The sequence below is a fragment of the Gymnoscopelus braueri genome (genome assembly GCF_963280865.1).
Source record: "Gymnoscopelus braueri genome assembly, chromosome: 7".
Classification (NCBI taxonomy): domain Eukaryota; kingdom Metazoa; phylum Chordata; class Actinopteri; order Myctophiformes; family Myctophidae; genus Gymnoscopelus; species Gymnoscopelus braueri.
Window position 1 is genome coordinate 9,342,153 of NC_137608.1, and position 15,585 is coordinate 9,357,737.

Genomic DNA, 15,585 nt, shown 5'->3' on the forward strand with positions numbered 1-15,585 from the left:
GTGCAGCCCAAATAATTGGCGTACGGTGAGATCACCGCACCTTTCGGCATTTATCAATATATCCTGACGTGGGCTTCATCCTACCGTACGCTGAAATCTCACGTCTGGTAGAGACCAGTTGTTGACGTTGGCTGCACCCGTTTATTCCATCCTAGACCTGTGGAGCAGCATTGTCTGACTGTCTGACAGGCATCTGGACACATAATCCACTCCTAAATGTATATCTACACTAATAAATAATCCCTGTGAAAATATAACATTTTATAAAGTAATTTAAACAAACTGCTTTAACAGTCATTCAGATAAGATTGTAGATCTGGCTGCATTGAAAATAGCAGATCTACAAGCTCACAAGACAGCGACACGTTGTGAGCTTGTCAATCTGCTATTTTCAAAATATACGAGCACTCAGGAGTTTAGACCGGTGCAGCGGCGCTGCTGTTATATTTTCATGGCCACCGGGAGATCAGACATTAACCCATGGTCCAACACACACCAGCCTTCATCCATTAATGTTCTCTCCAGGCTATCTCTCATTAATGCGGAGCGGGACGGGACTCGCCCGTCTGACGGTCCGAGTCTCACTGGGAAATGGGAATAGCCTACATGACGGCTTTATTTTAGTGTGCTCGGTATGGGTTAAATAAATTAATATACAAACGTATTCCATTCATGGCGATTTGATTGGTATCATAATATGTCATTCATGTAGGCTACAAGCCTACCTACGTGACAAAGATTGTACCGCTACGGTACGGATTACATGAAAAACACAGCTGGGCGGGCGTGTGTGTGTGTGTGTGTGTGTGTGTGAGAGAGAGAGAGAGAGGGGCGTGTAAGTGTGCGTGTGGCGAGGCGAACGGGGGAAACTCTTTCTTATTGGCTTTTGATGTCTTTGGTCGTATTCTGGTTCTTCTTCATGTCGTAAATTCGGGGCGTTTTGAGAATATTTAAGGGCGTGTTATTTAAATGACGCTCGGTTTCAGCCGTGACATTTATCAAGGCTGGGATCAAATGTACGATTTTCCATATTCCATCCTGATTGGCTAAAATTGGCTTCCAAAGTTTGCAGGATTAGTTCATTTTGAACTAAATGCCTCAAATCATCGCAATGCAATTTTCGTTACATTTTGCGTGCGCATTCCCACTAGGCCGGGGAAGAAATGCCACTTGAACATTTTCAAATCAGCCTCATGGTGGCGCTATAACAGGCTGTTTTTACCTATAACTGCACTCCCTAGAGGCCAAGGAAAAACCTTTGCCCTGCATTTTTCACATCTGCCTTTTAGAGCGCCACTAGAGGCCGATTTGTGCAAAACAATTTTTTTTATATGACTCCTACAGATTCTGTCCAAAAATAAAGCACCAAATCAGTACACAGTATCTCTATAGTCATGTGATCAAAACAGATCTGTGCGATTTTTCATATTCCATCCTAATTGGCTAACATTGGCTTCCAAAGTTTGCAGGAGAGGTCCGTTTTGAACAAAATGCCTCAAAACATGAACGCAGCATGCAATATCCTTGAAATTTTGCACGCACATTCCTACAAGGCAGAGGAATAAATGACACCCTTTTCACATTAGCCGATTATAGCGCCACCAGCAGATCTAATTTTGCAAAACTCAAATCATGAATGCAATGACCAATTGAAAGGCCTAAGAAGAAATGGTACCCTTTTCACATTGGCCTATTATAGCGCCACCAGGAGGCCACAATAACCTATCTGACCTGTGCTCCGAGGAGCACTTTTTCTAGTTTTTTTTTAAATCAATTGATTAACATATAATTGATTTGTACCATTAATGTAGTCATCAATAACAAAAATATTAATGATATTAATAATATTAATAAAGTCATTAAAAAAACTTTTCCAACATCACTTTTACAGCGCAGGATCAGTGAAGGTGAACGCTGAGTTAATATTCAACCAAGTAGCAAATGCCACACCTCCAAATGCCTCTGCTGTGGTTGATACTCTGGTGGTGGCTGTATCCAGCCCTAATTTCTCCATTCCTGTGAACTCATCATCTATTGAAGCCAAAGGTAAGAATTGTTGACTCAACAGATAAAAGCTCAGAATGTGCCTTTATAATGACATGTTTAATTTTCTTATTATTAATAGCCTGCACAATTACTGATATGAATGTTTTATTTTTACAGTCATTTTGGCGCCAACTCCAGCACCCACCACAGCAGCACCTTCAACAACAATCAATCCGATTTCAACAGGAGGTACTGTTGCGTTTCTGACATATTCCTTTGGTGATTTTTCAATTTGCGACTGACAATGGTGAAAGATCTTTTTCTTTTTTTTTTTATTTTCAGTCCAATTGCCAAAAGTCAACATAGCTCCCTTTTTTGTCATGTGACTTTTCTGTTCACTTGGTCAAATCATGTGGTCTTTGTCCTTCTACAGCTTCAAAATAAACAGACAGACAGGCAGGCAGGCAGGCAGACAGACAGACAGACAGACAGACAGACAGACAGACAGACAGACAGACAGACAATCAAGTGTCTGCAAATATCTATAATATTTAATGTCTTATTTCTTTTTGCAATGTTGCATTCAGCTATCATTTCGAGACAAGTTGTTTTTTACATTAATCTCACAACTTGATTCCATTTTCTCCTCATTGAGTGTTGAGGCCCTTGGCCGATATGCTACTGACCACAGTTCACCTTGAGGTTCTGCTCACCTAGGGCCTATGTCTGGATCACCAGGCTCCCTAGTTGTTGTTTAGTGCTGATACTAAGCCCTTCAACTGCATCCTCCATGTCATGTCTGATGTGCTGGGGGCTTCTCTGCCAAGTCAATGACACCAGCTGAGGTAGCTGACATTGTTATATTCCTCAAACAAATCTCAGTTTACTTAGAACATAATATTATGCGAATTCTTCCGATTCTGATTTGCCACTGGAGTCCACATTTGTAGTGGGTCCTAATAGGTTTTCCCGGGGGACATTAAAACCATGAACACTCCAAAACCTGAACTAACTAGCACACTTCAATCTGAAGTGTACATAAAGTGTCTTGATAAAAAAAACTGGAAAAAGTGCTCCTCGGAGCGCCAGGTCAGGTAGGTTGTTGTGGGCCAGCAATGTTCGGAATTCGCCAATCAGGATGGAATAGGAAAAAACGGACGGAACCATCTTGATCACTTGACTACAGAGATAATGTGTATCGATTTGCATGATGTTTGGACAAAATCTGTAGGAGTAATATAAAAAATCACACCCAGTGTGAAGTGGGCGGTGTGGTCACAGTGGTCATCACAGTGATGGAAGAAGTGATGGAAGAAGTGATGGAAGAAACCATAACTTTAAAAAAACAAATTTATGTATTTTTTTAAGTTATGGTCCTATTTATAGGGCTATGCACATGTGTCATGTTTCCCTAGCCAATAACAGTCCTGAATAGACTGATTGGCCAATCACGGTGCAGGGTTAGGGGGGTACATTTGTGGCCAATCACAGCGCAGGATTTGGTGTGCAAATATCCAAACCTCACATATAGGGGCGGTTTCACCGCCCAAAAATCACACCCAGTGTGAAGTGGGGGAAAACTTAACAGGTCATGGGGCATGCATCTCAGGCAAAACAAACTTAGATTCTTCCCACATCAGGGGTTAGTAGGGTCTAAGGAGAAGCAGTGCAGGCTTCATGAGCGCTCGTACATTGCCTACAACACAAAAGAAACATAACATGAGCCTTGTATTCAAACATAGCATTGATCTCTACTAACACTGAGAAATGAGTGGAGTGTATCGCTTACCACCGGACAGTGTTTCCCCAGGGAGTCAGGAGTGAGTGAGCCTGAGGCCACATCCACACGGAGACGATTTTAGGTGAAACCGCATACGTTTTTAATCGTTTGCACGTTTCGGCCACACGGAGCCAGCGTTTTGGGTGCCCGAAAACGCACATTTTTGAAACCGGGTCCCAGAGTGAATAAATCTGAAAACGCCACCCTTGCGTCTCCGTGTGTACAACCAAATATGGCAATACGCATCTTTCCTGAACCGATGACGCTATAGCTCCACCTCTCGCTTAATCCCGCCCCCCCCATCCCCCCACCGCATGCGCCAGCAGGACCAGCAGACCAGCAGGTCTAATTGAAAAAATGCCTCAAATCATGAATGCAGTGTCCGATTGCCGTGCAAGGCCTAAGAAGAAATGGCACCCTTTTCACATTGGCCTATTATAGCGCCACCAGGAGGCCACAATAACCTACCTGACCTGGCGGAGACCTGTGCTCCGAGGAGCACTTTTTCTTGTTTAGTCTCTTTTGCTTACCAAAAATAATAACAATATAATTACTAATATTATTCCTTCAGTATATCTTTACAATATTTTTTTGTTTTTGTTGCTGTAAGCATATTTGGAGAGGTGTGATCAGAGAATGCTACTTTACCACAAGTTATTTCACTGCAAATCAATGTATTATTATTGTTGTTGTTGTTGTTGTTGTTGTCAAATGCAGGTTCAACAACAACTGGTCCAACAACAACTGGAGGTCCAACAACAACTGAAGGTCCAACAACAACTGGAGGTCCAACAACAACTGGAGGTCCAACAACAACTGGAGGTCCAACAACAACTGGTCCAACAACAACTGCAGGTCCAACAACAACTGGAGGTCCAACAACAACTGCAGGTCCAACAACAACTGCAGGTCCAACAACAACTGCAGGTCCAACAACAACTGCAGGTCCAACAACAACTGGAGGTCCAACTACAACTGCAGGTCCAACAACAACTGCAGGTCCAACAACAACTGGTGCAACAACCACTGGAGGTCTAACAACAACTGCAGGTCCAACAACAACTGCAGGTCCAACAACAACTGGTCCAACATTAACTGCAGGTCCAACAACAACAACTGGAGGTCCAACAACAACTGGAGGTCCAACAACAACTGGTGGTCCAACTACTACTCATGGTCCAACTACAACTGGTGGGCCAACTACTACTGGTGGTCCAACTACTACTCGTGGTCCAACTACCACTCATGGTCCAACTCCTACACCTACTGCAACACCTACTACAACACCTACTATAACACCAACTACAACACCAACTACTACACCTACAACACCAACTATTACACCTACTACAACACCAACTACAACACCAACTACTACACCTACTACTACATCTACTACAACACCAACTACAACACCAACTACTACACCTACTACAACACCTACTACAACACCAACTACAACACCAACTACTACACCTACAACTACACCTACTACAACACCAACTACTACAACTACTACTACACCTACTACAACACCAACTACTACACCTACTACGACACCAACTACTACACCTACTGCAACACCAACTACAACACCAACTACTACACCAACTACTACACCTACTACAACACCAACTACAACACCAACTACTACACCCACTACTACACCTACTACAACACCTACTACAACACCAACTACAACACCAACTACTACACCTACAACTACACCTACTACAACACCAACTACTACAACTACTACTACACCTACTACAACACCAACTACTACACCTACTACGACACCAACTACTACACCTACTGCAACACCAACTACAACACCAACTACTACACCAACTACTACACCTACTACAACACCAACTACAACACCAACTACTACACCCACTACTACACCTACTACAACACCAACTACTACACCTACTACAACACCAACTACTACACCTACTACAACACCAACTACAACACCAACTACTACACCTACTACAACACCTACTACAACACCAACTACAACACCAACTACTACACCTACAACTACACCTACTACAACACCAACTACTACAACTACTACTACACCTACTACAACACCATCTACTACACCTACTACGACACCAACTACTACACCTACTGCAACACCAACTACAACACCAACTACTACACCAACTACTACACCTACTACAACACCAACTACAACACCAACTACTACACCCACTACTACACCTACTACAACACCAACTACAACACCAACTACAACACCAACTACTACCCCTACTACTACACCTATTACAACACCTACTACAACACCAACTACAACACCAACTACAACACCAACTACAACACCTACTACTACACCTACTACTACACCTACTACTACACCAACAACAAATGGGACATCTCCACCCATAACAATCCCACCGCCCACAACAGAACTCCCAGCTCGTAAGTTTTATAAAATTATCTTTAGTTTTCCCTTCCTTTTTTCAAAGCTGTCATGTTGTAAGTTAAAAAGTGTCAATAGAGCAAGTGATGTTATTAGTACTAAAGGCTACATTTAGTGGTAAAGGTAATAAAGGTCTCTGTGGTGTGATGTGACGGCCACGGGCACCTGGAGTACAGGGCCGGGGAACGGCCGCACCCCCCAGCCCCCCAACCCCCCCCACCCCCCCACCCCCCCACCCCTCAGCAGCCCCCCCCCCCCCGCTGACGCTCCGCCCCTGGCTATAGAACCCAAGGTTCTACCGACATCATCAATAATATCATACCCGTCTGTATTCTAATTCTGGGATATTTTACCTGTAGGTCACGTCATTGGTCTGAGGATGGGGCTATCTTCAGAGACATCTTTAACCGAAGAAGACATCGAGAATATTGTGTTGCCGCAGGTACTGTAACCAAACTATCCTACTATTATTCTAGAAAGCTCTGTGGTGGTGGTGAGGCCAAAATCTCTTCTGCCCGGTTCTCCTCAGTGGCTGGAGCAATTGATCTGCATTTGCACACAGCCATTGACCATTACCATGTGCACGTTTTTATGTAAAAGAATGTCGCCATGGTTACGGCTGCCCAGGGATGGCCGCAAGCTATGGGATGCATGATCAAACTGCGCATGCGTTGTGTTAAGGCAGGTGCACACTGCAGGACTTTTAAAGTGGTCGGGGAGTCGTCTGATCGTTAAGCTTTACACATTGCAGGAGTTTATTTCTTGAAATCGGCTGTCATATATCGTTGTGGTTTTCACCCTATAGATTGATCCCCGACACCAGGGATTACACACTGTAGGATAGTTCAGTAGGATGCTGTCCAGAGTAGACCCAATACATACATTTGTTTTTATTCCAATTCATTCTAATCGACGTCTCCCATGATATATTTATATAAGCATCTCTCTCTCTCTCTCTCTCAAGTGCGCAGAAGCAAGTGTTTCCGCTTGTCCGCTTATTGTCCTCCCCCCTTCTGAAAATAATATGTTGTGCCATAGACCCCCATACAAGATCTGTGTGGATTTGGAAAATATTCCACAATTTTCATTTTTTCCCAAAAGATTTTCTTCTTTGAAAATAGCCGATATACAACGTGAGATTGTAGAAAGGCTATTTTCAAATATCCAATGTATTTGTATATAGGTTTAAAGTGCTCATAGTCGCTTTGGTTGGGCTTTTTTTCACAAGCCCATCTGCATCAGATCGGGGGGTTTTGTCGGCGAGCGCCAAAAAAGGTCCCGGACAGCATAATCGGACCAAATATCCTGCAGTGTGTACCTGCCCTTACACTGTTGCCGTCTGCCACAAGCACACACAGAGAACATGCTTCAACCAACGTGTGTGTGTGTGGGGGGGGGGTTGAGGTTCGGGAAGGGACGCGTGCGGGTCCAACGGGACGCGTGCGGTGTGTGTGTGTGTGTGTGTGGGGGGGCACTACGAGACGTGTGCAGGTCCAGCCGTCTGTGTGTGTGCTTACTATCTGTGCTCAGTGCATAACCCAAACTGCATATACTTTGGGTGCTCATATCCCCCGACGGGTATGGACTTGTATGATAATAAAAGGAGAGAGAAAGCTATGCGAATCACACGGGTGAATGAAATCATGTTTCATGATTATTCATAGGGTCTTGCTTGATCCTTGCTTGGATTTTTGAGAACTTTTGAAGTACAAATACACAAACATTGTTGTATTACATATCTCATCTCCTTTGTGACCACGGATATGCTCTAGGAGTGTGAAAAATATGTAATTTCATGTTGTCTTTAAACTCTTTACAAATGTACAATATTTCATATTTTCTCAGCACGTTGTGCAAGCTATTTGACAGGACAATATGGTACTATAATGATTATCGGACTGAAAGGTAACCAGAATCAACTTACTGATCATACAGAGACATGATATAACTATTTATCAGTCAAACTATTTCTCCAGCTTGACTTCCTTCAAACTACGCCATCTAAACCAGTTAAAACAAAAGATAACATCCGTTATCACAAATCAAAAACATTGTTTACGTTTTTTTCACTTCCAGCTTAAAGAAGAACTGGTCAAACTGGGGCTGCCAGCAGACATCGTACTAAAGCTGACAAACGTTAAAGACAAGGAGTGACAACTACAGCTACAGCAACCCCTTCTGGTCATCTCTATTTGGTCTCTCTCTGTAACTTTACACATAAATGGAGCTTGGAGATGAATTTTTATTTCACAATTTAAAAGTTGCGTTTAACTGATAGATAAACAATGTTAAAATGACTAATTCGATATACGCCTACTATTGTCATACACAAAGGAAAACTGCAGAAAAAAGGTTAGTTTGCTCATCCTGGCGCTTCGTTCACTATTTCAGGAATACATTTGCACAAAATGTTCAGATTTTATATATTTTTAATATACACGTACAGTAAATTGATTGGACTTAGTCATCAAACTTTGTTCAAAATGTTATCCTTAAAGCAAACCAAAACACCATTATTATTATTATTGTTCATATTTAGGGTTGCTGAACGTTTTATTTTGTATAATTCCATGTAAGAATGGAAACAAAAAAAAGAAAATGAAGAGTTTGGTCAGCGGATCAACATACTGAAAGTGGGAGCATAATATATGTTCCCTGGGCCCACCCTAACTCAAAGAGAGGAACATGTTTTGTGCGTGCTTCATCACCTCTGGGGTTTAATGCCTGAAAATACAGTAGTGTTCTGTACTTCCACATTCTTCTTGTGTGTTGTTATCTTGTCTGAGCACATCAAAACTAATTCCAACTCAACTGTATGTTGGTTTGGGCAAATAAATGATTTATTATTGAATGTTATTAAAATATTCTTCATTTACAACACTGTTAATCCCTCTCTCTCTCTCTCAATGATCTCTAACCCCCAACGCTTAAGCCTACACTAGTGTTAACCATAATAGGACCCTGGGAGCAAAAGAATGATGATGAAAGAAAATATCACTGCAGATGACCTAACCAATTAATTATCCACCTCTCTGTGTTAATGAATGAGATCTACTGTATTGTTTGGGTGAAATGAAAGCCTGAACGCACTTGGATCTCCATGGATCAACTGAACTGAACACCACAGCTCTATGTACAGGTTGTTTTCTTTCCGGAGAATCATCTGTAAATTAGCCAGTCAACAGAAAACTAGCCTACCTGTTCCTAGTGGTATCAGAAGGGGACCAGATGTTCACACACAGGTTTTCACACAAGTTCAAGCAGCAATAAACATTTATAGTAAATATCATTGTTTGCTAAATGTGGGAGGGACGTATAGACTAAAAGACCAGGTGCACAAAACCTTAGTTTTTCTGATTGTTAACTTTTTTCAAGGGTATGTTTTCTAAAGAAATCTAATCCATCTATCAATCATTTATCCATATATTCTTCTCAGTCTGTCCGTCCGTCCGTCCGTCCGTCCATCTGTCCATCCATCCAAAGGGAAATAATTTATTGTCTCCGCCAGGCCGAAAGGCATGGCGAGAGAGTATGTTTTACCCCCTGTCCGTCCGTGTGTCCGTGTGCCCGTTTGTGTGTCCGTGTGTCCGTGTGTCCGTCCGTCCATCTGTCTGTGAACAGCTAATCTCAGGCACCGTTGGCCCGGTCGCTGCGAAACTGTGCACACACACTCCCTGGATGCCAATTCAGAACCTCTGCCCCAAATATTTCACATGGGCCTGTTATAGCGCCACCAGGAGGCCGATTGGTGCAAAACCCATTTTTTTCTACAGATTTTATCCAAACATCACACAAATCGGTACACAGTATCTCTATAGTCATGTGATCAAGACCGATCTGTCTGATTTTCCACATTCCATCCTGATTGGCCAAGGTTGGCTTCCAAAGTTTGCAGGATTGGTCCATTTTGAACAAAATGCCTCAAATCATGAACGCAGCTTGCGATTTCCGTGAAATTTCACACGCACATTCCCACTAGGCCGAGGAACAAATGCCACTTGAACGTTTTCAAATCAGCCTCATGGTGGCGCTATAAAAGGCCAATTAGCATTTTTAACTATAACTGCACCGATCTGCGTGAAACTTTGCACGCATACTCCCTAGAGGCCAAGGAAAAACATCTGCCCTGCATTTTTCACATTAGCCTTTTATAGTGCCACCAGGAGGCCGACTTATGTAAAACACATATTTTGAGATTAAGCTTTCATATTTTATCCAAATTTCACGCAAATCGGTACACATGATCTCTATAGTCATGTGATCAAGATGGGTCTATTGTATTTTTCATATTCCATCCTGATTGGCTAACATTGACATCTAAAGTTTGCAGGAGTGGCCCGTTTTGAACAAAATGCCGCAAATCATGAACGCAGCGTCCGATTGTGGTGGAACTTTGCACGCACATTCGCACTACGTTGAAGAACAAACGCCACCCTTTTCACATTGACCTATTATAGCGCCACCAGGAGGCCGGTTCTTATTTTTTATATTACTCCTACATATTTTGTCCAAACATCATGCAAATCAGTACACATTATCTCTATAGTCAAGTGATCAAGATGGTTCCGTCCGATTTCTTATATTCCATCCTGATTGGCAAATTCTGAACATTGCTGGCCCACAATAACCTACCTGACCTGGCGGAGACCTGTGCTCCGAGGAGCACTTTTTCTAGTTAAGACATTGTTTTATTTCCAGTTAATGGAGGCCGGGCAATAGGAATAGGAATAATACAAAAGTGCCACAGTTCCAAGCTAGTTAACAAGAAATAAATAGCAGTTAGTAAACTGTAAACTTGGTCATCCTGAAGCTACATGATATTAAAGCCTTTTTAACCTGGTCTACATCTACACTCGCTAGTCCTGACTTTTGTGTCACTTTTTCCTCATTGGCTGGTCCTTTAGCCAATGAGGGCTCAATGATCTCTCAGAATATGGGAATTAAAGACGACCCACAATACTGTGTTCGGCCACTAATGTAACCCTATGGTAAGTGGCGCTGTTGCTCAATGTCTCAGAATATGGGATCTAAAAACGTTGCCATGTTTAGTGAGAGAAATAAGCAACCATATGGGATCTAAAAACGTTGGCATGTTTAGTGAGAGAAATAAGCAACCTGGTATAATATGTCAATATGTCATATCTTGTTTGTTGTTGATTTGGAGGGCTTGAAACAGACTAGTTTAATCTTCCCATCAGTTAGTTCACAATTACACCAACCTTTTAGCATTTCTGCCTAATTTATTAGCAGCCAATGTGCATTAGGCATACCAATCCAGTGTTTCTAACTCAAAGTGGGATAAGAGATCATATATGGCATCTCTATTGATGACACGGTCATCAACGGAGAACAACTGAAATATGGTGGTTCTGAGGTGATGTAAAAATCAAGTTGCAATGCATCAGTTGAGAACTCATTCACGACAATTGAAAAATATAACACAGTTGTGTTGTATAGGCCTACAGGGAATGTCCTCCTTGGCCTACAGCATGCACACGTTTGTCGCTGATTGGTCCCACAGTTTGCAAAATTAGCCCAGAACTGTACAGTAGGTAACCATGTTGTTCTTCGCTATTTTACTTTTCTGTTATGTTGAAATTGCACAAGCAGCATGCACACGTTTGTCGCTGATTGGTCCCACAGTTTGCAAAATTATCCCAGAACTACAGTAGGTACCCATGTTGTTTTTTGCTATTTTACTTTTCTGTTATGTTGAAATTGCATGAATGTATTTATGTGTTTTTGCACCCTGTATGTGTGTGTGTGTGTGTGTGTGTGTGTGTGTGTGTGTATCCGTTGCGGACAGCTAATCTCCGGCACCATTGGCCCGTTCGAAGTGAAACTGCACAGACACACACTCCCTGCATGCCAGAGCAGAACCTCTGCCCCAAATTGTTCGTATCGTATCTGTTATAGTGCCACCAGGAGGCAGAGTTTTGCAAAACACATTTCTTGATATTACTCCTACATATGTTGTCCAAACATCACGCACATCGGTATATATTATGCCTATAGTCTTGACTGAATTCGAGTAATTGATTATATTTTTTCTATAGCTAAATTCCAATCCCCAAAGCTCGGTCACTCGCTCACTCTCCTCGCTTCCTCCACTCGCGCCTAAGCCCCGCCCCTGCGAGGAGCCAAGGATTATTTGCGAGGACGGAGTCGTCAACTGGTTGGCCTCACAGGATCGGAATGCACTCAAGCGTAATTTCAAAGCGACGGCATATTCCGCGATTTATGACGTTTCATACAGCTGCACTAGAGCAGAGGTGTGGATGAAAATATAGGCTACATGCATAGAATAATATGCAGGTATAGAATAATACAGAATATAAGAATACACAATTCATCAATGTCGATGGCCACGTTGTTATCTTTATAGTTAACATTTTGTGCAAATTTTGTGTATTCCTGAAATAGTGAACGAAGCGCCAGGATGAGCAAACTTACATTTATGAATTAAATCCTGACCCGTCCCTCTTTTTGCTCGTACAGTCCCCAGACCCCCCACCCCCCGCAGCAGTCCCGCACGGCACTGCTGCTTTGCCACTGTATTCACCTGTTTCCTAGGCTGTGTGTTTTCCACTTCCTGTCGATTTCATTGGATATCATTGGTCATCTGACCAGTTTCATTGGATTTCATTGGATCAAATCGACAGGAAGTGGAAAACACACAGCCTAGGAAACAGGTGAATAACAGAGTATGTCTGACTCTGAATTACATCATTCAAATTCAGTCCACATATAAATACAATACATTATTTAAAACATAATCTGTGTCACAGTCATTAATAGTAGTCTGTGCACTGCATTGAGGCATGCACGAGAGAAATGAACTATCAGCTTTTGAGATAGAAGAAGTGTGCACAATATATTACAATGTATATAATTGTATTATGCTTTATATCATACAACGCAATAAAGCCAGTGGCTTGTTGTGGTCTTTTCAGTTACTTTATCAGCTGAAGCTCTATAATTCAGCATTAAATGTGTGTCTTCACATCGCTTTTTAGTTAAGCGTGTGTGTGTGTGTGAGAGAGAGAGAGAGAGAGAGAGAGAGAGAGAGAGAGAGAGAGATGCGCAACGAGTGAGCGGCGGCGGCGGGGGCAAAGGGAGGGGGGGGGGTGTGTGTTTTCGGCATGGTTTCGGGTTTCAAGCATTGCTTGTGTGGCCACATGTGGAGGAGGAGAATTTATACGTCACAGGAGAAGGGGAAAAAACTAAAAACGTGTACATGTGATGTGGAAGTCCGCCGCGAGGAGCTGTGGAGACTGTTCGAGCGTACACTTCATGTACACTCGCTCAACGCAGAAGCGGAGAGCCTCCTCGCCTCTTCCACTCGCCTCCTCCAAGAAGCAAATGAACAATTGGAACCTGACTACTTCCGGTGCGAAGTCGGAGTGACCGAGTGGGAGTGAGCGAGTGGCCGAGATTTTCGGTATTGTAATTTAGCTTATGCCTCTGCTACTCCATCCTCAAACACATGCCATTCAGGTTACACAAATTTGCTCTCAAAGGACTACAATTGATATAAGCTCTTGGAACTTTTTGTTTTATCCTTTAAAACAGATATGTACGAATCCCTCATGTCATGGTCATGGATTTCTTTTGTCAATAAAAACATCAATCAGAGGACCGACCGACAGAATCAGCCAAGGGGATTACAGTCTGTAAAATACAAATAGTCATACAGCATTACACAGTGATTACATTAAAGTAATACTAGGTAACGTTTTCAACAAAACTAAAGTTAAATTGTATATCTTTTTTGAGTGGCAAAAGTTTCACAACACACACTCAACCCCGGAAGCCTTTTATTTATATATTTTGTATTGAACGCTGTCGGGGGGGACTTTCCCGGGAAAATGACGTCATCTGGTTTTGGCCAGGAACTACCGCAACGGTTTCCTGTTTGGCCAGGAACTACCGCGCTAATAACAAAAAGGAACCTCACGCTGATTTTAAGAGAATGTAGGATTGGAAGATCGAAAAAGAACTGAAAAAGAAAGCACAGCTCATGGTAACTAATGCTCCACTGGCTAGGAGAAACGATCCGCAGATAGTATAAAACAATTAAAAGATCGCTTTTTGAAACGCTTCCGGCCTCCGGTGAAAACAAATGGAATTCTGGGTAATCGAGGACACGGAAATTGTATGCAGTGACGGTAGTGACCAGCAGAGGTTGCTAAAAATCGTTATTTGTGAATCTGCATTGTACAACTTTAATATAATCTTTGATCTACATGCAGGCATTGATTGATTGATTTAATACTGGGGGAATGTAATTCTTTATTTCCACTTTGAAAATGCACTATAAACTAGAGGTCTCCGCCAGGTCAGGTAGGTTATTGTGGCCTCCTGGTGGTGCTATAATAGGCCAATGTTTAAAGGGTACCATTTGTTCTTAGGCCTTGCACGACAATCGGACACTGCATTCATGGTTTGAGGCATTTTGTGCAACATTTTTTTTTGCTAAATTAGACCTGCTGGTGGCGCTATAACAGGCCAATGTTAAAAGGGTGGCATTTGTTCCTCAACATAGTGTGAATGTGCGTGCAAAGTTTGACCGCAATCGGACGGTGCGTTCATGATTTGCGGAATTTTGTTCAAAACAAGCCACTACTGCAAACTTTAGATGTCAATCTTAGCCAATGAGGATGGAATATGATAAATCAAACACATCCGTCTTGATCACATGACTATGGAGATCATGTGTACCGATTTGCGTGAAATTTTGATAAAATCGGAAGGAGTAACATGGAGAAATGTGTTTTACATAAGTCCCCTGTTTAAGGTTGTTGCCCACTGCCCATTTGACTCTGTGGTTAGCTGTTGTTTTCAATTGCTATAACGTCTATTTAGCTGTGTTTGGGGTTTTAATAACTTGAATACTTTGGCATGGGCCGGATTCACTAAGCAATTTACGCCCATATTTTGATCGTACCGTCATTTACGACAATTCCTACATTAGTAGTCTGATTCAGTAATGTTTTATTGTCGTGATTTAAGCGGAAGCTCCGCTCTTTCTCAAGTCAGCTCAGAGGCTGTCTTACCGGGAATCAAAGCTTGCGTATGTCATTAGAATGCTATATTCCTCATGCAAAATCAATTACAACAGTGCCAAACCTCAAATAAAATATGTATGTGCCCAACATTTGTCAACACATATATATATAAAAAAGAAAAAATATAATATAACTAGAAAAGTGCTCCTCGGACCACAAGTCTCCGCTAGGTCAGGTAGGTTATTATGGCCTCCTGGTGGCGCTATAATAGGCCAATGTGAAAAGGGTGCCGGAGTATAGACCGCCGAAGTCTGACGTCATTTACACATCCTTTGTTTGTCTACCTGGTTCGCAGTTTT

The 15,585-nt window shown here is 42.3% G+C and overlaps 2 protein-coding genes across 2 annotated transcripts in view; both read left to right on the forward strand.

The window, feature by feature from the left end:
- Positions 1-15,585, forward strand: part of LOC308088574 (uncharacterized protein) — a 136,489-nt gene that overhangs the window by 29,135 nt on the left and 91,769 nt on the right. The gene's annotated exons all lie outside the window — the stretch shown is intronic.
- On the forward strand, positions 4,081-9,096 carry LOC308088873 (uncharacterized protein; the record flags this gene model as incomplete). The annotated part of the gene is made up of 4 exons (XM_080433458.1): positions 4,081-4,109; positions 4,535-6,217; positions 6,578-6,660; positions 8,295-9,096. The coding sequence occupies 4 exons, from the start codon at positions 4,081-4,083 to the stop codon at positions 8,297-8,299; spliced, it is 1,800 nt and encodes a 599-aa protein (XP_080289584.1). The 3' UTR covers positions 8,300-9,096.